General features: G+C 36.1%; 2 protein-coding genes across 2 annotated transcripts in view; one reads left to right on the top strand and one right to left on the bottom strand.

Moving 5' to 3' along the window:
- l(2)10685 (5-methylcytosine rRNA methyltransferase l(2)10685) overlaps positions 1 to 1,505 on the bottom strand; it is a 22,785-nt gene extending 21,280 nt beyond the window's left edge. The window contains exons 1-2 of the mRNA XM_069844032.1: positions 1,272 to 1,505; positions 900 to 1,070 (exon numbers count right to left, since the gene is read on the bottom strand). Of these exons, the coding sequence (XP_069700133.1) occupies positions 900 to 1,070; positions 1,272 to 1,373 (273 nt within the window). The 5' untranslated portion in view covers positions 1,374 to 1,505. The remainder of the gene's footprint in view (positions 1 to 899; positions 1,071 to 1,271) is intronic.
- LOC138712362 (uncharacterized) lies at positions 1,475 to 23,193 on the top strand. The gene is made up of 5 exons (XM_069844031.1): positions 1,475 to 1,960; positions 13,632 to 15,809; positions 17,603 to 17,818; positions 20,704 to 20,929; positions 22,593 to 23,193. The coding sequence occupies exons 2-5, from the start codon at positions 13,814 to 13,816 to the stop codon at positions 22,651 to 22,653; spliced, it is 2,499 nt and encodes an 832-aa protein (XP_069700132.1). The 5' UTR covers positions 1,475 to 1,960; positions 13,632 to 13,813; the 3' UTR covers positions 22,654 to 23,193.

Genomic DNA, 23,193 nt, shown 5'->3' with positions numbered 1-23,193 from the left:
CAGAAACTTGAAAATACACTTGTGCGAACATTCTGACATATGTGAATGAAATCTACACATTAACAGAATTTTAAAATAAAAATAGGTAATTACTAGGAAAGATAACTAACAGGTAAAACAATAAGATCCAATGTGTGTGTGTGTGTGTGTGTGTGTGTGTGTGTGTGTGTGTGTGTGTGTGTGTGTCTGTGTCTAATGCCTACCCACTTCACTTAACGTGATTCGGGTTCCACATACTGCAGATAGATGGCAGGACTGTGACCCATTTTCAAGTTGCATACCACTTTGGCGGGCCACGTTATGCATTATGTGTATCTATGAAGAGTTATGTCGTGTACTAGGTGAGTGTATGTGTAAGTGTTCGTGTAAGTGTATTGTAGGGAATGGTGAAGGTGAGGAAGGGAGAAGGGGAAACTCGGTGCAAGCATGTAGCATACTCCTGTTGAATAGCACCAAGGAGGCCGCCAGTGTTAACGTCCCCATCCGACGGACGAATCACTATCTACAGTGACATATGCCTTCTCTTTATATGCACTGCGGAGAGATTTAGATTTAACCCAGGCATATTGGTGACAATCTAGTGATTAGAAGTTGTGCACCGCCATCATTGCACCATTTTACATGAAAATGTCTGACTCCGCCAGGAATCGAACCCGGGCCGGCTAGTCTGGAGGCATACGCGCTATCACAGAGCTAACTCGGCGGACAATGTAAATGTTTAGATGGCTGAAACAAGTATAAAATCCAACCAATAAATTGATAGATATATGCCTATAAGAAAAAAGATAGAGGATTAAGATAATATGAAGAAAAAGAAGGATAAATTTCAGAACATGGATATCTCCCTTACCCTCTACACTCACCACACCTACCTTATATCCAGAATAACATTACCTTACCTGTAAATCAGACATTGCAACATCAGAATCACCATAATTATTGATGACAGCACAATATTTATGTGGTGAAAGAAGGGCAAGACGAATAGATGGCCATCTATTACCGTAGACTGTTTTATAGAAGTCATCGAAATGTTCTAGGGCTCTGTCAACTGAATACTTCTTCATTGACTGTAACAAACATAACCAAACTTATTTTTCACTGAGTAGCGTCACAGAAATGTATACTTAATCTTAATAGTAGTGAATCATTTTTAATTACATGACTTTTATTAATTTTTGCTGCAACTGTTCACGGATGTGCTAAGTATATACATACCGTACTTGCCATTTTAATCCGAAATATACTAAAACATCTATCGAGTTACTAACCTTACGATCTTTTTTGCTCTTCCAGCGTTTTTGAATAAACATAGACACTCGATAGAATACTCTACTGCAATTTGTATTAGTTACATATGCACTGGCGTACATTTTTACACTTATTACATTAAATATGTGACAAAACTGAAAATATTATGTTATTTTGTAATCACCGTTTATTATTATTTTTATGTGACATTCGTTACTCATTTGTCTTTCCCCGGACCAGCTGCGCAGTCGTCATTTGTTTCATTTGTTGACGTAAGGTGGAGAAAAATAGAGCTATGAAATATTGTAATCAGAATTTTCAAAGCATGAAGAATGCATTATACGTTCACTGAGGTAGAACTGTTGCCCTCCATTCATTTTTCAATATGTTATTATCTTGCATGTGATTGTATAAATGTTTACAGTAGGAAGAAAGCATATTGGAGTATACGCCTTTGGGGTGTTGGGTAAGGCAGGGCCTAAAACTGGCTATTGATTATTATCCCTGGGAGCGTATAGGAGCTTGTTACTGCACATGGAGGTGTGAAACGCAGAACTCACGATGTGGAAAAAAAATTATAAGAATTTTGATTTGTTATAGAGGAATATTAAGGTATTTGACTGTATTGTCATGTTAAAAAATCAGTGAACTTTAATGCTAACATGTAGTGAATGAAAAGGATGGCTATAATCGAACAGTAGAGTTACAGGTAATTTGTTATTACTTTATACAATGTAATATTTACTGCTTACTGTGTGTCACTATGATGTTTTTATGATCTGAATAGAAGGTTGTAGATACTAAATGTGGGGGTACATAATTTAAGAATTTTTAAATAATTAATAACCGGCGCTATAAATGCAAATTATAAATATGTCATGATTGACATTTATTTTTTGATGTATTAGCCCGATAAAATAGAGATTAATTTACATATTACTTAGCATGTTTTTATAGGAATATTGGATTTGGAAACCTCACAGTGTTACAGTGTATTTTGGACTTGTCCATGTTAAGTAGCATATTGTAACGTCTTGGAGTTTGCAGTTCTGAATTTCTGACTGATTGCTCTGTTAATTGGCATGTTTATTGGGAGACCTGAACAGTAAATCAATTGACATGCATTAAATGAAATGTCAGATATAAGATTATGTCAAAGCTTTATTATCTTATCAGTTTGTATAGACACTGAAATAAAATTGATAAATTGATTGTCATTTCATACTTCCAAGTCTTTGGTCATTATTCTAAAATCTGAGCAAGATTCTGATGGGGGAATAACAGTTTCGTAAAGTGCATCTCTTTCCAAGTTTAGAAAAGTCTAGATCTTGGTTGTTGGAGGAAGAGTCATTTGTAAGAGAAAGGCGCAAAAGCAAGTACGCAGCATTTCTTCATTACCTACAAAACCTGAAGACAGTTTAGCAAGTGGAGGATTACTTAATATGTTAAAAATTTAGTGTTTATGTAAGGGAAAACTTACAGTAAGTGAAAACTAGTTGTTCATGTCTGGATAATCTTGTGTGCATGTATCATCATCACCACCAACATCCTCCTCCTCCATCTCTCCCTTCTCCGTGTAGCCTATTATGAATCTTGCCTGTAACAGTCAAAGTGTTTGTTCAGTTCAGTTTCTTGTGCTAAGTAGTTTAGGCCTACACTTTCATATTGTTGAGATAGTCTTGAAGTTTTCATTTTCTGTAGATTATTACCCTACCCAATTATTTTCGTGTTTTCCGTTTAAATTAAATATAAATTCTCGATTATCTTTGCTTTATTTTCCTATACCGATATTCTGAAACCTTTTATATAAACGTCATTTCGTTTGCTTTAGTATGGTGAATGTTAGGACCTACGCAAATATTTTAATAAAAACGAGATTGCCTCGAGTTAAAAACAAACACATCTGCGATGAGTGAAAATTTTGGCTTGAGCGAAAAAAAATGTCAGATTTTTTAATTGCGCTTCTATAGTTCAACCATGCTGACTAGTGACATTTTTGCCTGGCTGGTGAACCATCATAACATTTTTAAAGCCCTGCACATCTGTAATTAATTTGAATATTAAACTTATGCATATCTTCGTGTATTGTTTTAATATATTAATATGCGTTTCTTAATTTAATTTCTCATAATATACTTGCGCTAACTTACTCGTACATTGTCAAGATATTTCTGTGATTGTAGAGTGAACTGACTGGAAAGTCGACAGTGTTTCATTCTACCATTATTGAAATGTTGACATGTGGTTTCTTTATTCCTATGATTTGACAATGTTGTCAGACGACTCAGACCAGGATAAGAGACAGTAACATACAATCTTCTCCCAGCATGTAAAAAAAAAAAAGGTAAAAAGGTAAAGGTATCCCCGTAACATGCCATGAAGGCATTTGGGGGCATGGAGGTAGAGCCCCATGCTTTCCATGACCTCGGCATTAGAATGAGGTGGTGTGGTCGGCACCACTCTCTGACCGCCTTTTACCCTCGGGAAAGACCCGGTACTCAATTTTATAGGAGGCTGAGTGAACCTCGGGGCCGTTCTGAAAGTTTGGCAACGAGAAAAAAATCCTGTCACCACCTGGGATCGAACCCCGGACCTTCCAGCCCGTAGCCAGCTGCTCTACCAACTGAGATACCCAGCCACCCCTCCCAGCATGTACATAATTTAAGTCATTAAATGAAAAATGAATTAGGCTAATATTATTTGCAATCACTTTTTAAGAAACTAATTTTCGTTTTGTACATTCATATTTAATAGGTAGGGTATTTAAATTTGTCACTTCCAGATTAGGCTATTGAAAAAAAAAAATATTTGCAATATATATTAGTAGAAAATTAATTTGAATCAACAACTCTACTTAAATGAAATGAACACTGGTTTCTTATAATATGTTTATTCTCATTCAAAGTCACTTGAGTAAACATTCTCCTTACAAATGCGTTTGAAGCAGGAATAATGTGATATTATATGTCCTGTTCTTTAAAATTGCCAGCTATTTACTACTGATTTAGAAACCTGATAATTATGTCGACAAATTACCAGTACTACACTTATTTTCAGAGTTACGGTGTTCTTTAATACTCGAATTTCCACAGGTATTTGTTGATGGACCAAACAACCTGTCATTTTATAAAAATAGATAAATGTACTTTTCTCTCTCTCTCTCTCTCTCTCTCTCTCTCTCTCTCTCTCTCTCTCATGGAGGAGGTGCCCAAAGGCTTAAACCGTAGCCAGAGGCTTATTGTGCTTACCACTCCTTTTTGTCTGGATGATTGTTAAGTCCGTAGGACTACATTAAGTATCGTGATTTACTATTTGATGTCATCTATCGATTCAGCTACACAGCACTCAATTCTGACAGAGTCTGCATTTAACACCCCTCCATCCCCTTGAGAGTATTGCAACCTCCTCAGGAGAATGCCATCCGTAAGTTAACAGTACTGTATCCTGCTGCATCCTATGTTGCCCTATTGAACTATTGAACTATGATAAGTGAAGTTGAAATTAATGATGGAAAAATGAATCCAAAGTCCAATACCGAAAGTTACCCACCAATATCTTCTTCAATTGGTTGAGAGAAAACCTAGGAAAAACCCCAACAAATTAACTTGTCCTAACCCTGATTTGAACCAACCCTGTTCTTTCAGAGTCAGTCCTGCTAACCATTACATCACAGTGTGGACTTAAATGTACGATACATTAAAGTAATGTCTACTGGTACTTTTGAATAACCCATATTTTTCTTATAAGGCAGAAAACTTTATTTTAAAGTTTTATATGAAAAAACTGTCATAGTTCAATTTATAATTTTAGCTATCCCGAATATAATATGTTGTTTGAGAATAATTATGATAATATTACTTCAGGCTATGTTATGTGTAAAATCATATGGGTACTAGGATTTTTTCTTTAATTCCAAGAGAATCTATTTGAATGAGAAAATTACTACATTTTAAAAATACCTTTTGAATACCAGTACTTACTGTTACAAATGATGTAATTCTTTACTTCCAATACCAGTACTTACTATTACAAATGATGTAACTCTTTACTTCCAATACCGGTACTTACTATTACAAATGATGTAATTCTTTACTTCCAATACCGGTACTTACTATTACAAATGATGTAAACTTCCAATACCAGTACTTACTATTACAAATTATGTAATTCTTTACTTCCAATACCGGTACTTACTATTACAAATGATGTAATTTTTTACTTCCAGTTTTACTTTAAAGCAAAATCAATGCTGCTTTTGTCACGAGCATGTATTGAAGCAGTAGTATGAATATTCATGTACACAAGTAAATTATAAATTTTATAATCACTTTTATAAGTGAGTTAAAATAATGATAAAAATGTGCAGGACAATAAGCATCACAGATACTTATTTTACATTCTTGATTATCTGGACTTTGATTATCCGGCCTTCCATGTTATCTAGATTGTTTTTTTTTTTTTTTTTTAATGTTACAGTAGTGTATGTATATACAGCACTGAACAATAACGAAGTTTTTTTTGAAGTCAACTAGGGTAAAGGTTGGTAATATTGTGATATGAGTAATATTGTGATAGTTATTTTTTTTTTTGAGAATTTATTACAATTTTACTGAGTGAGAGGAGGATCGGTTTTTTTGCATCAACATATTAATGGACGGTTCGTGGACAAGTTTCTGCACAAAACTGGTCCTTCTCTCACTCAGTAAAATTGCAATAAATTCTCAAAAAGAACTATCACAATATTACTCGTATCACAATATTACCAACCTTTACCCTACATACTGTACTGTATTGCGAATAAAAACTCGTTTATTATGTACATGTGAGTAACGTCTTTCTACATTATTGAGTTCGACCTTCGTCCCTTTAACCCTTTGCAGCACAAATTAATTTTTTATGTTTTCCATATCATGGATCATAATAAAGCTTCGATCAATTTTTTTTCAATATTTTAACTCTGCACACAATTTCAAAACACAGAATGGCACCTCTGTGTATACTCAAAAGGTGGTTCCTTGGTGGAATATCTGTGCCATAAAATTTAGGAAGAAAGAAACCAGTGGTTCTTCTGAATAACCACTATGCTGCAAGGTTATAGGATCAAAAACAATATAGCACTCTGTGTTAGCCGGATTTTTTCTTATCTGGATTGCCCCCAGCCCATGTAGTCTGGGTAATCAGATTCTAATGTACTATTTTTCCTGGTAAAATGCTATTATCATCTTGAAGTACCCGGTACCAGTAATCATCAGAAAAGAAAATAAAGTTGACTTCCTAATTTCAGGCGAAATTTTATACTACGATATTTCACTACTTTCACCATGATGTGCGTTTGTGATTACAGAATGAAAGCCATATGGTACCAAATAATTTTAGTGGTAGGCCTAGACTTGTTTCGTTCTGGTGATAGATTATTGCACTTCTTTTTTCCCTATGGATTCCATTTCGTGAACTGTTTAACAGTGTTACTTTCCTACACCCAAGTGACACGATCATACTATCTTAATTGTGCTTATATTTCTGTAAAATGTCTTTATTAATCTACATTTTTCTTCTGGATCATTTAACTCTTTATATTATCCAACCACGAAAAACCAAGATTGTGTCTTAATCCACATCTGTAACTAATAATACATTCTTATATTTCTCTTTAGTATTCAAATGTAAACATCTTTTGTTAGTGCGCTTTTATAATTGAATTACCTATATACTATCAGTTACTTTATCATAGAATATTTGTAATCATGAAACTGAGTTAAGGATGCTGATCACTGTTCTCATTTCAGTATTTTTTTTTTTTTCGTTTACATAGTCCAACAATTTTGTTGTAGTAATGGTCCAATCTATTTAACATATTTTACATTCGTTAGTGTATTCCCATCAATTTTCATTAATTGTTTAAAATTTAAAAGAATTAAGTTTAAAATTAATGTTAATTAATAAAGTTGTGACTGTGACATGGCAACAAAAAAAGCTGTATTAAGCTTATGTTTTTTTACGAAATATTCTAAGCCATATATTAATATGTTAAAGCAATCTATACTAATAATAAATCTGTAGCCAACATTTTTCTGGTAATTTTCGATTTTCCAAAAATAATTGGTGTTAACATGTATAATTAACCATCCTAAAACCGGAAATCGCTTTTTTGAAATTTTTGTTTGTATGTCTGTCTGTCTGTCTGTCTGTCTGTATATTTGTTATCTTTTCACGCAATAATGGCAGAACCGATTTATATTAAAATTGGAATATAAATTAAGTTCGTTGTAACTTAAGATTTTTAGGCTATATGGCATTCAAAATACTTTATTTAAAAGGGGGGGGGAGTTATAAGGGGGCTTGAATTAAATAAATCGAAATATCTTCCTTATTATTGATTTTCATGAAAAATGTTACATAACAAAAGTTTCTTTGAAAATGATTTCCTATAAGTTTTATTCTAAGAAAAATTTTGATAGGACTGATATTTAATGAGATAAATGAGTTTTAAAATTAAAATAACGATGCCACCTATTGGCCTGTAATGAAATGGAAACAAATGACTTCATCTATAAGGGGCCTTGGACAACAATAATCGAAAGCTATTAAACATAACCTACAGAGAATGTTTCTGTGTTTGTATGAAGTAATATCGAAAGCTAATTATATACAAGACTTTTAAGATAACAATACAATACATTTTCACTGCCACCTCAGATTATAGCGTTGTTGTTCCTGCAATAACTCCTATGTGCAAAATATAAAATTTTTTAGTAGGAAGAAAAAACACATTTATTCATTCCATGGCAGTGGTACATAGGAGGTCGAAAGAAAGAAATATAATTATACACGTATATCATTATAATATATGCTATATCACTATTTAAGTTATTTGAAGGGTCCAGAACCATAGTGGGCCAAGTGCCATTTACTGAAGACGTAAAAAATAAGGGTTAAAATTATTACCATAATTCAATGGAAACATATAGCAAGTAATATAAAGTATACACATTAAAACTAAATGATATGTCAATCTTCATTAAACTATGGTTGCATGTAATAACAATTAAGAAACATGTTAAAGGAATTGTCATTGCACCAAATGAATGGTCTCTTGATCAAAATGATCGCATTTTAATTTTTTAAAATACAATTTAAATTAAGTAACATACTAAACTATTTATCCTTCTATCAAACACTAATGTTCCCTGGATCAAATGTGCTATTTTAATTATGTAATTACTTTATATTTATTTCTAACGGGTGCAGCAGAGCGCACGGGTACGGCTAGTATATAAATATGTACAGTCTTATACAAAAGTTTTGTCCCACAGATACTTTATAAGTGCCAGAAAGGAGACAGGTGCATGGTCAGATATACAACGAAACAAAAATAATTTTATTACCTCAACTAGTCCTCATGTGAACCAGGTCTCTCGTCCTCTGATCATGCGCACTGCCCCATTTCTGGGACTTACAAAGTATCTGTGCGACAAAATTTTTTCTAAGACTGTACATTTATTTTATGTAAACTAAAAGTAGATTTAAAATTATTATGGTAGCACGTTCATAACTTCGAACTACCAGTACTTCAAAGATATATAGGCCCTATGAATGTATGAGGAAAAAAACATTAGGCCTTCTTGCCTAAGAATCCGTTCTCTACTGATGTTCTGGGATTCCCAGGGTCCTATTCTTGAACACTATTAAGTATATACAGTGTGAATTATACTATCAGTAATTTGGACAAAACAGAGGAAGGCTATTGGCAAGTGTTTTGATACGTGATAATATTTGCTCACTGTTCAACCATGAACGCCCTTCAGAAATTGAAGTGAGATATTCTCGACCAGTTAGCTAAATGCACCAAGAAACATGGAGACTATATCGTCGCCTGAATGCAAGAATTAGGTAACTTGATTTTTCATATTTTGTGACATCGCCTATTTACTTATTTATTGCACTAAGGAATATGTCTCGTTTTCTTTTACCTATTTGTTATATTGGAAAATAGATGTCGCTGGTATCGTTCGATCAGTTACCAGATCCTGGATTACATTTTGTGCGATTTTTGCTATGCTTTAAAAGAGGTAACTAAAAAACGCAAATTTCGAGTTACCTAGTTCTTGCATTCAGGCGACGATATTAAAAATAATACATTAGTAATTTTCTTATTTTCCTCCTTTTCTTCTTCTTCTTCTTCTTCTTCTTCTTCTTCTTCTTCTTCTTCTTCTTCTTCTTCTTCTTCCTCCTCCTCCTCCTAATTAAAGTTTGGGAAAGTAGTGTCCTATTCTGAATTCAGCTGATCCTTCCCTCTGGTTCTGGGTCTTCCCATCTCATCTGGTGGTAGTTCCTTATGTCTACAGCAGTGTTCTCCACTTTTTTGCTGTTCACTAATTAAGTCACTCTTCAGTCTCTTATTGGTACTCCGACTAAATATCCAGCAGATCGCATTTGTGTTGGTTCGAGTTTCTGTTCAACAGTTTTACTCGAGGTCCATGATGTTTCACTACAATACTTCAAGACATTATGTATCTTTTATTTCACTGCTTATTTTCACCGTATATTTTATTAAAGTGTTTCCTGATTACTCCAATTAATTTATTGTATATAATTACATTTTTCCTTTTGTCAGCATTCATTTGATTTGATATTTTACATCCTAAATACAAAAAATTTGATGTCTGTTCTACAATTTTATAATTCATTACAGCTTTCATCCTTCACCAGTTCTTACCTTGAAAACTCATCAATTGGTTTTCTCTGTTGAAACCTTCATATTGTACTGTCCCAGAATTCTACTGAGACTCATGACTGCTCTTTGCAATATATCTAACTAGGCCTACTCGTAAATCAAGAATTTAATGAAAATAGTTTCGGAGGTACCCTCATAACATTCTAATATTAAGTGAATATCATGAAGAGAGAGTAAAGGAGAAAGAACAGAGAGAAATGTGATTTTATGTCTCTACCAACTCATGATGTAGCTATAATGAAGTTTGGTAATTTGTTGATATGTTGCAGTCACATGTCTTGAGTTCAGTGATTTCTTTATTGGTTTGCCTTGTTTTGTTCAGCCTCTTAGTTGGTAATTCGTAGAAATTTTGGTAGTCTTTTCCTCAGCTTCCTCCTTTCTCTTTTTCATAGCAGTCCAAAGTGATATTGAAGCACTTAAATCCATTGATTTCAAATTTTGCTCATTGTTGGCAATATAGGCCCTATACAGAAATCAAGCCAATAGCTCGTGATGACAAATGTAAACCTACATAATTTTGATAATCCATTTTGAATCTTGCGTACACTACTTTTAACACTTGAATATAATTAATTGATTAACTAGTGGACTTACCGTACTCATGTTAATTATGTAAGATTTGTGCAGCTTACAGCTGTTTCAGTGCTTCACGCACCATCCTCAGAGCCTGCTAGATCACGGCGTCATCTCGAACTTCTCTGCCTGTTATGTGTGTGTGTGTTTGATTGTTGAAAGGTGTTGAAGAGTGGAGTCAAATAGTGTGTGTACTGAAAATGATCTGTGTGTTGAGAATTTGATCGGGGTGTGTTTTAGTGTGTTTGTATATTTCGTATTGTTCTAGTGTGTTGAGATTTTGGTTCTTGAGTTGTATGTGTAGGATTTCCATGTCCGTATTTATGTTATTGTATGTATGGTTAGCATACAAGAACCAAAAACTCAACACAGTAGAACAATACGAAATATACAAACAGACTAAAACACACCCCTATCAAATTCTCAACACACAGATCAATTTCAGTACACACACACTATTTGACTCCACTCTTCAACACCTTTCAACAAACAAACACACCCACATAACAGGCAGAGAAGTTCGAGATGACGCCGTGATCTAGTAGGCTCTGAGGATGGTGCGTGAAGCACTGAAACAGCTGTAAGCCGCACAAATCTTACATAATTAACACAAGTAAGTCCAATAGTGAATCAATTAACTACATAATTTGACTGGTTTATATCCTTCTTTAAGTCCTAAAAGGCCAAAGAACTGTTTTCGGCTGTTTATATTCAGCTCCATCCAGTTGTGGACATTAGAATAGAATTGTAATGAAGTTTATTTTTCCTTTGTATATCACCGTTCTGTTTACACTGTTTTATATTAATTTGCATTTTTTATTTGTTCCATGGTCTGTATAGAAGCAGCCACGTATTTGTTTGTACAATATTAGATTAGGTGTTTTATTGCATTTTATTCTGGAGTCGAGTTGACTCCACAGGTAGAGGAATAGACTACAGACTTGAAGAGTTCAGGTTCAGGACCAGGTAGAGATAGGAATTTCAATCTCGTAATACAAGTAACTTTTACTCAGTTTGTTATGAAACAGTATTTAATTAAAAACAATCCATTTTGAATCTTGCGTACACTACTTTTAACACTTGAATATAAGTAATTGATTAACTAGCGGACTTACTCGTGTTAATTATGTAAGTTATGTAAGTTGCGACAAGTTCTACATTGGACAGACAGGCAGATCATTCCAAACACGCTACAATGAACACATTAAAGCAATAACCAGAGGACACAATACATCTACATATGCCGATCACATAACCAATGCTAACCATACATACAATAACATAAATGTGGACATGGAAAACCTATACATACAACCCAAGAACCAAAATCTCAACACACTAGAACAATACGAAATATACAAACACACTAAAACACACCCCGATCAAATTCTCAACACACAGATCAATTTCAGTACACACACACACACACACACACACACACATACACACACACACACACACACACACACACACTATTTGACTCCACTTTTCAAACCTTTCAACAATCAAACGCACCCACATAACAGGCAGAGAAGTTCGAGATGACGCCGAGATCTAGGAGGCTATGAGGATGGTGTGATGAAGCACCGAAACAGCTGTAAGCCACACAAACTTACATACCGTAATTAACACGAGTAAGTCCGCTAGTTAATCAATTACTTAAAAACAATCATATTTGAATTGTGCTAACAGTGTTAGGTATTCATATGAGACCATACATCTCAAATTTTTCAGGATAGTTCTGATGCTCGGAAAAGTAATAAAATAATCTCTAATTTCATCCAGATTTAATTATTTACTTGATTTATGCATGATGGAAAATACAGTAGGGTGCAAAACTCAAAACGACATATGTTTTAAATAACACACTAAGACTGTAGACGTCGTTTGTCTCTCCCTGGAACCAATGTTTCCGTAGGAAGGGCTTTTTCGATAATTAATAATCTATGGGGATCAGAGAAATCGTCAGTGACAATTGAAAGTGTTAAAGCCTTGTTGATCATTCAAATGAATCTTTCAGACACTTGTAAGTTATAGAAATGTATGAAAAAATAAGAAGGAACAAGTGCTCATAAGGAAGTTGTCTTCATCAAAGAAATGCGATTGATATACATCATGAACATTGTCAACCAATTCAATAGCAGACTTAGAATAAAATAGAATGGGTACTTTTTATACAAACTTTAATAAAACTAGTGTTTTGTCTTCTTCTTTGTTGGATATACTCTTTTAACTCTTGTGTAATCACGTTATAACTTCTTTACTGTGTTAATATTATAAAAATTACCTGGCTGACTAGTTTCGACGTGGTGTCCATCATTGCCCGAAGCCTAATCAGCCAGATAATCTTCATAATATTAACACAGTAAAGAAGTTATAACGTTAATGTTTTGTAGTCATTCCTGATTTACACACTTTTAATTTTAACACTTGCATCTCATTAATGATAATTAAAACTTGTTAAATTAACAACTTTTGTACTTCACTGTGTTTATTTATAGAACTTAAATGATACTTTATACTTTACTGACTAGTTTCGGCGCGATTTGTCGTCATTTTCAAACTTCTAGTGACTAGTGACAATTTTCAGGAATATGGACCATAGAATGTCACATTTTCAAATTAGCAAGTTCTTGATTATGCACACCATTTTTAAATAAATTTTAGAAAGAGTATTTTCTCAAATGACTTTCAAATGGACAGACATTTTATTTTAGACTAGTGTTAATATAATTTAATTAAGACAGCTTTGTTTTGTCTTTTCCGAGTCAGTTTTCTACAATATCTTACAAAGATATTTTCAGTCATTAAATAACGACATGTTAAAGTGGGTATGCAGAAGTGATAAATAGAAATGTTACATTTGATGCTGTGAATGAGTGTGTGAAATGGACAGTAATAATTTTTAAATGATTTATTTGTCATTGATTGGCTTAAGTTAACAGCATATCAAGTGGTATTTTTATGTTTGTGCCTCTATTCTGATTTGAGATGTCTGACAAAACTGGAGCCAACGTATCTGAATCACTTTAAATGCTCGTTGGCACTCATTTAATCTTTTATCTCTTTGCAGGATATTACTACCCATGCTGTGCTTTAATTGGAGATGTGTCAGAAACTTTGCAATTTAAATTGCATTGGTTATTAGTTGGCTGAGTCCCCCAACACTTCAGTTTGCTGGGACTGTAGAAGTCCAGAACTGACAAACCATCAGACTGCTCAGTGGATCCTCGACATGACCAGTTTGGCAGCTAAATGGATATTAGGAAGCGTGGGCCGATATTCACAGAGCTGGCACCTGACAGACAGAATCTGGAAACAGTGAGAGCACTGCACCAAACAATTGTGTCCCTCCGTGCTGCTTTGGACAATACCCGCGCTGAATTACAGACCTTGCGTGACAAAGTTCAAACCCAGGTCGACACAAATATATACACTGATACTATTGAGAAGCTTTCAATAGAGAATCACATCTTACGACAGCGAGTTCTGAGCAGAGACAAGGTTCCAGAATATGTAGAGCAACTTAGAGAAGTCCTTGATAAAGCAGAATCAGAGGAAAAGGAAATAGATACAAAACACATGGATCCACCTAAATGTCAAGGGGTGAAGGATAGTCAAAAGTTAGTACATGATGGAGCTGTTAATGAAGTGGAGACAGTGCAGTCTGATGAGGATCATTTGGAAAGAGAGAAAGGTGACTCGCCAGAGAAGTCTGACCACAAGGAGCCTAGCATGAGGTCTATGTCTGAAGAAGACCATTCACTCTGCAGTGAGAATAGTCAGCACGAGGGGGGGACTCCTAGGGGGAGCAAAAATGCAGGTGAATCCGATAATGAGTCGGAAGAACTTGATGACATTGAGCTCATCTTCACTACTGAAGAGACCAAAGAGCTGGGAGTTCTGCAGGAAGATTTGGTATCAATCACTGATACAGATGCCTGGCAACCCAGCGGGACTCCTGCCCTGCTCAAGTTCACAGATTCTGAGCAGTTTGATGAGGCACCTGAAGACATGTTAGATGGGGACGTGAGTGACAAGAAGCCAGAAGAAGAAGATGCTAATGAGAAGGTTCAATCTAACTTAACTAAAACCTGGACACAGTCTGTGTTGGTTGAGACGGATATTTCTAAATGTGGAGTAGTGGACGAGAACGAAATCCATGGAAGAGTGTCACGAAGAAACACGATGCCAAATCCACTGGTGTACCAACCCATCATCCACAGAGAAGCACTAACAGGAAGTAAGAGCCAACTCTTAGGACCGGCGCCTGCAAGCCCACGACCTCTTGTAGTGAAATTTGCTCCAACGGCAGTGCAAAGTCCTCGGAATGGGAAGCAGGACTATAGGAAATCGCCAGTGAGACCAATCCTCGTAGAACGCAATTCTTCCAAACGAGAGTCAGAAGCACAGACTGATATCACAGCTCTTCCCTCACACTGGAAATCCGAGAGCTACCTGGCACACAAAGTGTCTCACAACTTTACCACCCTGCCATCCAAATTTGCTCTCCCTGTTCAGCAGACGACACACAACAAGTATTCGCTCAAGCTCTCAGATAAGACCCAGGAGGCTAGACGCACTCTCCTGTCAGACATCAACTTCACAAGCATGGTTCCAGAGTTATCACGGAGTGCAGACCATCTGAGTCAGGAAGGAGCGGAGCAAGATGGTTCTGCTCAGGTGGCAAACGTCACACCAGAATTATGCAGAAACTATCCCCGTGCTTACTCCTACATGAAGACGATGGAAATGGGGCATGTAACTGACAATCTTGTTTCGCCTGGATATCTGCATTCTAGAGAGTACTGCAAAGATTCCTGGTCTCCGTGCAGCTGTGCTCATAACAATTTGATGCAGTATGGCGGCATGCACAAGTCCCACATAGATTGCTATTCTGCCACACCGCGATACAGAGGGTCGTTAACATCCATTCCTGTGCATGCAGCTTACGAATACTCGGATGCAAGGAGGAGGCATTCGTGGAAGCCTTCACACGAGATGTACCGCAGTGGCTCTATAAACCAGAGACCAACTTGGGGCTCCGTGCCCTCATCACCCACCCACAGTCATCGCTCTCGCAGTATTCAGTTCTCACCCTCGTACACGACGCCCCATTCTGATGTGAATCTCTACTCAGCCAGCTATTGGGCAGCTGCGCGAGAGGGCCCATACTGTGGGTCATCAACCATCAAGGGTTCGAAGCTGGCAACTACCAAGACCAAAACTAAGAACAAGGTCACCTTCCAAGGTTTGTGTTCTGCTTCATTTCCTCTCTTGTTACAATGTTGCATTTGTGTTTGTAATTAGGCTAATTATACAGAGTGGACGAGACAAAACGCCACTATTGTTCAAAGAAATCAGTCCACTGCAAGCCTGTACCTACTCTCCGATTTTATGACTTTGTTTATCCTCGTAACAGATCCTACTTCCGAAATTTTCAGTATTATGTTGAGAGTTCAAGGAAACCAGTTGACTACGAGCCTGTACCTGCTCTTGGATGGCTCTACCCCCTAATAAATCCTGCTTCCTTCAGTTTTCAATATTCTGCTGACTATTCAAGGAAACAAATCGGCTGTGAGTCTGTACCTGCTCTTGGGTTTTCAGTGTTGAGTTAAGTGTCATGTGTGTAAATTTTGTCATGATATACAGTATAAAACAACGCATTTTTATTTGTAATATTTTATTTTATAAATTTTTAAATTCAAAACAGATTACAGGTGAAATAAAACAACAAATATACCTGCTCATATTAATACTCGTATGATTTTGCAGAAGATTAGCCAAATCTGCCCTTCAGCTTCAAAAATACCAGTAATATGTAGGTGTTACTTAGGATTGCCAACCCTCCCGTATTTCCTGGGATCTCTCGTATTTGCCCCTAATTTTTAACAGTCTCCTGGCTCCTGTATTATTATTATATTTAAGCATTTTTCTCCCTTATTTTTGCTTAATGTTAAAAATTTTATTCTGAACATTTGATTTTGCCGTGAATGATGATTGATTATATGATGAATTTTGTTGTTAAAGAAATGCATTAAAGTTTGCAGTCTTTATAGAAAGTAATGCTTGCCAGAAATGTTTCTCTTCTAAATGAAATAGTGTTAATGTTATAAATTTGGAAAAGCTGGTTAGTTTTGTTCTAAGCATACCAAGTAGTAATGTTCATACAAAGAGGGAGTTTCATCTCATGAGCAATAATTAATTGAACAGATGTTCGAAACATGAGCACGACACATTTAATCAAATCAGAGCTGAAAACTGCAGTCTACTTCAACTATTACACGAGACAAAATCTGTCTCAAAACACTCTTAATTTAAGCCTAGCTGCCGAAGTGTAGAATAAAGTTGTTTTCTAGTAACTGAACCGAATAATTTGTCTATTTTCTATTTTTTAGTCTCCTGTATTTTCTTAAAAAAAAGTTGGCAACCCTAGTGTTACTTCTGTTACTTTATATTGAAATAATAATAATAATAATAATAATAATAATAATAATAATAATAATAATAATAAATATATATACTACTAATAATATTATTATTTATATTATATTATATATATATTATATATACTAATAATAATGATAATATATATTATTATTATTATTATTATTATTATTATTATTATTATTATTATTATTATTATTATTATTATTATTATTTAAATTCGCACATTTTGTTAAGCTTCAATACTGTGCAATGCACTGTGGCTCTTGGCAAATTACTATTTGTCACTTTTGGCTCCTCTAATTTCTAGTTAAGTACTACTGTGCTACAGCAAGGATAGTACCACATCCTTCTCAAAATTTATCATTTCACTACAGAGATTTTGTAAGCTTGAAAGAATAGCTAAAATTTTATCAAGCTCCAAAGAGAATCAAAATATAATGAATGCAATTGTAGAATGCATTAAAGAAGAGAACTGACTGCAAGTATTAAAATATTAGCTGCAGTGTGAGTCACATTTGTTCCAAGTACTTCTACTGTAGTCACCATATATCGTCTCGTTTAATGCTGACAACTTCATCGTGATTCTGTCTGCAGTGTCTTCCCTTCAACGTCCACGCCACCCTGGACAGTCACTCCCAGATCTCAGATCGGATTTTGAATTGGACAGTGGCGATTCAACTGATTCACTCATCGATGAGGCCGAAGAATATCTACGACGCTCCATTGATTCGATACTCACTGGAGCCGACTGGGGGAGAGTTGGACGTCGCAGACAAAATCGCCGACTCTCTGAGCCAGATCCAGTTCGAGGTAAAACATTCACTTGATTATCTACACACAAAGTGACGATTCATTTGAAATTTACTTTAGTGATTCAGTTCAAACTGTAATTCCAAAAACAAGGACGAGAGACATTGTGACAGAAGCGCTTGGTTAGCTTTCAGTATCTGTTAACAAGGAAACGGCAAATGCTTTATTTTAATGGCTGTTTACCTTATCTTCATTCTAAAATGCACTTTTTTGTCATTTGGTTTTTGTCTCTGATACAAAACTTCAACTATTGCCACGCAAGAAAAGAGACTGTAGATCCTCTGTAGAAGGTGAAATAAATGTTTATAATTTTATAATTTCCCAAAGTGGTGGAAGATCTATCAGTGCTCTCGCAAGTAGCAAGACATATGCTGTGTATTTTGGCAGCAAGTGTGTTTTGTGAATGTTGTTTTAGCAAAGCTCGTATGTTATGATCAAACTGCCGCTGCCAGATAGATTCAGACTACATTAGCATTCTACTAATGATCAACAATAACTATACAACTCTTGTCAGTTTCAAATCAGTGAAATATTCTGATCATGATTCAGGAATCTAAATCAACCATGATTGGTATGCTTATATTTCCATCTTCGAGTGTCTTGTTAAATGCAATTGTCTTTAACCAAGTCATTAGAGCATTAACATTACCATTTATTTATTTAATTGATTGTCTTTTTGTGCCTTCCTCATAGGTGCATGGGAAACTAGCATAGTTATGTAGTGTTAAATCGAGAGACTGTTATTTTACTTTTCCATTTAAGGTTATAAAACAGATAATCATTTAAATGTAAGAATATTTGTAAAATAACATTTTATACTAGATAACAAAAAGAGGAGTATTTAGTTCTTATAAAATAAAGGTTAGGGAGATGATGAACATTTAAGTGGCGAAAGAAATGGATATTACCAAAAATCTCTTTCTTTCTGGTAAGTTAATTTGTTCACGAAGGCCTTGCTTGAACTTTGGATAGGAGAAATGACATCATGGCAGACACTGCTTGAACAGGGCAAGCTTACACTCTCTGCATTCCTGCGAGGATTCAGAACCAGTTAAAGGGCTTGAGCCCTTCAACGGTAAGCAAGTCTTGACCAAGTACAGTCACTGTTTTGTATGGCTCTGTTGTAGTTATTGAATATTAATAAAATTCCTGCAGTAGTTTAGGATAAATCTGAAGACTTGTAACATGCCAGAAACCACTTTTTCATTAGCCTATTAGAGTTGTTGGAAGCCTCGGAAACCTCTAAATTTATTTTGCAGCATTACAGTATTTTCTCTATACAGGGTGTTTAAAAAATACGGGGCATAATTTCAGGTGTTTCCCACATGTAAACAATCGAAATAGCTCATTACAACATGTGTCCGGAAATGCTTTATTTCCGAGTTATGGCCTTCACAACATTGAAATTCACCGGAACGTTTTTCTTTCCGCAGGTCGTTGCCGTCATAGGAGACATTAAGAGGGCACTCTGACAGTTCATTCCGAGGCGAAGGTTACATTCAGTATTGTGTAGGCGTTAGACTATGCGACATGTATTCAAATCAAGAGCTGGCAGAGATACACTTCATGTACGATAAGGCGGACGGCAATGCTGCGCTGGCTCGTCGTTTGTACCAGGAGTGGTACCCACAGCGACAATGTCCAGATCGGAAGACATTTGTACGTCTCCATTACCGTCTGTGCGAGTATGGAAAATTTAACTCTCCTGGTTTGGGAAGGGGACGACCAAGATCTACAACTCCAGAAGTACAGGAGGAGATTCTGGAGGCTGTGAACATGACTCCTTCTATCAGCACACGATAGAAGGGTAGCGTTGCAAGTCAATGTTCCTCATACGACTGTCTGGAGACTGTTGAAAGAGTAGCCTATCAATTGTATCCTTATCATTTGCAACGTGTACGGGCCCTGTCACCAGCAGATTACCCTGCACGAGTTAGGTTCTGTCAGTGGTTCTTGCAGCAGTGTGGTGTAAATCCGAACTTTCCTGCCTTAGTATTATTTACAGATGAAGCACAGTTCACACGAGATGGCATAACAAATTTCCACAATCAGCATGTATGGGCGTATGAAAACCCACGAGCAACTGTTCCATCTCATCACCAGGTGCAGTTCTCCCTCAACATGTGGGCCGGTATCATTGGTGATCGATTAGTTAGACCCCATGTACTTGTAAACAGACTTACGGGGCAGGCGTACACAAACTTCCTGGAAAACACCATACCTCATGTTTTAGAAGACACTCCACTGATCAATCGTCAACACATTCACTTCTTGCATGATGGCGCTCCTGCACACTTCAGTCGTACGGCTCCCCAGTACTCGGATCGAAGGTTTCCTGATCGATGGATAGGTAGAGGTGGCCCAATTGCTTGGCCTCCACGCTCACCTGATCTGAACCCTCTCGATTTCTACTTGTGGGGCCATTTAAAATCATTTGTTTATTCGTCTCTCGTGCCTGATTTAGAATCCCTTCAGAATCGAATTGTGGCATGTTCTGAGGACATACGCAATACTCCTGGAGTTTGGGATCGTGTTCGCAGGTCAATGAGACATCGATGTGAGGTCTGTATTCAAGCAGGAGGTGGACATTTTGAACATCTTCTGTAATGACAGCGACCTGCGGAAAGAAAAACATTCCGGTGAATTTCAATGTTGTGAAGGCCATAACTCGAAAATGAAGCATTTCCGGACACATGTTGTAATGAACTATTTTGATTGTCTACATGTGGGAAATACATACCTGAAATTATGCCCCGTATTTTTGAAACACTCTGTATAATAATAAAAGGACAACAGAAAAATTGCTTGCTTGTTAGAATTGATATTTCCTTCATAAAAGTAATAAAATGCTGTATTGTTTACATTTATGTGTTTGAATTGTGCAGAATTTGTGCCACCACAATCTGCTCACCCCTTCTTACCGAAAATCCCTCGTGACCTGAAGTTGGACTACTTCGTAAAGGTGATCACCAGTGAGGGCAGAGTGATGGTTGGACGGGTTCGCTATGTGGGCTCTGTGTTTGGCTTGACTGATCCCCATGTAGGAGTTGAGTTGCCGCAAGACGTGGGTGATTCAGATGGCGTGTTTCAAGGCCGGAGGTATTTTGACTGGTAAGTGATTGGTTTCCTGTAGATTGGGTAGCTTACACATTTAACTTAGATTTTTTAGTGAAATTTCACATATTAGGTGATAATAATGTGGGTGCCTTTGGTAGAAATAGTGATCCACGGCCTTCTGTATGTAACAGGATGATGATGATGATGATGATGATGATGATGATGATGATGATGATGATGATGATGATGATGATGATGATGATGTTACTCTCCTTTTCGGCTTATTAAAAAGTGCATAGTTTTACTTCAACACATGTGCTTATCTCATTCTTTTATCCCTCGCTCCTCATATGCATTCAACTGTTAATGTGCTACAAGAATTGTAGCTCTCAGTCAGTGGATTGGTATAATATTATGTTTTGATTATGTAGTTCTTCTAACATTCTTTGTGTAGTTGTAATTTTTTCATTGAGATCAAAATTATTGATGTGTTACTGCCAGTTTTGATGCAGAATCTGATTTTAAAATAACTGCAACAACAACAATGATAATTAATGTTGATGATAGCCATTGGCATAGCTCAGTCGGCTGAGCCGCTTGCCTGCCGAACCAGAGATGCACTCGGGCAAGGGTTTGATTCCTGCTTGGGCTAATTATCTGGTTGGGTTTTCTCCGAGATTTTCCCCAACTGTAAGGCGAATGTCAGGTAATATATGGCTAATCCTCGGCCTCACCTCGCCAAATACCATCTCACTATCACCAATCTCATCAACTCTAAATAACAGAGTAGTTGATGGAGTGTCATTAAATAACCAACTTAAAAAATAATGGTGATGATGATGATGGTGATGGTGATAATCGTCATGGTGACTCAGTGTCAGAGTGCTGGATTTCCCAAGGGGACTGGGTTCAAATCCTGCTCTGGCCTGAAATTATAACTTGTGCTAGACAAGCTTGTGGTCCTTGCAACACAAGGGTTTTCTCTGGGTACTCCAATTCCCCTGTGACATCTCAACAATTCTCCGTCAACATAAGAATGTAATGTGGACTACTGTGGTGTACTCTGGATAGTCTCTGACGAACTAAGTGGTCTACTCTTCTCTGTACTAATGACATCTATGAACCCACTTGTTGATTCAGGGAAAATAACGACAAGTTGAGGACCCTGTCATTAGACAAAAATTAAATAATAATAATAATAATAATAATAATAATAATAATAATAATAATAATAATAATAATAATAATAATAATAATAATACATTTGGAAACAGGATTTAAATAGTACTTAGGCCTATTGTTTCATTTTAATTTGTAAATTGTTGTTGTTGTTTTCTAATGCCAGGCATTTGACAATAAAGTCATTTGACCTCTTGCACTCCAATATTTTTCAAAGATATTGTCATAGTTAGCCATTGACGCACAGATTTTGAGATGTTCTGAATCCATTTCTTGATTTGAGTTGCACAATGGACAGTTAGGAGACTGATATATTCCAATTCTATGCAGATGATTTGCGTGGTAAATCGGGAATCAACTGTGGATTCTGATGCAGAGAGTTCCATTTTTTCCCTTGAGATTGTGTTATCAAATTTTGTTTGTTGAAGTCTAAGTATGTAGATTGTAGCATGCACTTTTTTTTATTCAGGAGCAACTACTGGTTATTAATACTATTTTGCTTGTGTGAGAGTGTGACTAAATTGAGTGCATGTTGCAGTGATCCTGATCGGGCAGTGTTTGTTCCATTCAAGAAGGTGGTGATGGCCTGGAGCATCTGAGCTCGCCTGGCACTATGCACCTGGACTCTCTATCAGTATGTACTTCTGTAATGCGCTTCTGTTCTTTGTTTTGTTAATGTTAAGTTTGTGTACACTATGGATATTATTCATGTATATTAATCAAAAGGTGTACTATAACGTACCTTTCCTTAATGTTCCTAGACACATTGCTATGATTTCATGACACCTCAAGTACAATGTACAGGGCAAGGCAGTAAGTAATCTCGAAACCTTGTTAACAAGTTGTCTATAACATGTAGGTTTGTTACAGCTTTCGTTTTTCAACTTAATTTTATTCCTTTGAATTGAAAGTTTGGTGGTTCCTTTTCCAACACTACATTATTGTTAATTAATTTCTGTTGCGCTCAAGAATAAAACCATATATGAATGAATGTGGCTGTTTGCTGCAGCAGAGTTATGGGCCACTGGCATGGTCTAGGGATTAGCGAGTGGGACTCGTATAGTTGAATGTGGATTCTAATCTCACTTCGGCTGATTATCTGTGGTTGGTTTTCCTCCATGTTTTTCCCGAACTGTAAG

Source organism: Periplaneta americana, chromosome 13 (assembly GCF_040183065.1).
Source record: "Periplaneta americana isolate PAMFEO1 chromosome 13, P.americana_PAMFEO1_priV1, whole genome shotgun sequence".
NCBI lineage: Eukaryota > Metazoa > Arthropoda > Insecta > Blattodea > Blattidae > Periplaneta > Periplaneta americana.
This window is presented reverse-complemented; position numbering and strand designations above follow the sequence as displayed.

Excerpts from the sequence above, each read along its gene's own strand:
- LOC138712362 (XM_069844031.1), top strand. The coding sequence starts at position 13,814 with ATGGATATTAGGAAGCGTGGGCCGATATTCACAGAGCTGGCACCTGAC. Across the intron at positions 15,810-17,602 it reads GAACAAGGTCACCTTCCAAG|TGTCTTCCCTTCAACGTCCA; the intron begins GTTTGTGTTCTG and ends TTCTGTCTGCAG. Across the intron at positions 20,930-22,592 it reads GGCCGGAGGTATTTTGACTG|TGATCCTGATCGGGCAGTGT; the intron begins GTAAGTGATTGG and ends TGCATGTTGCAG.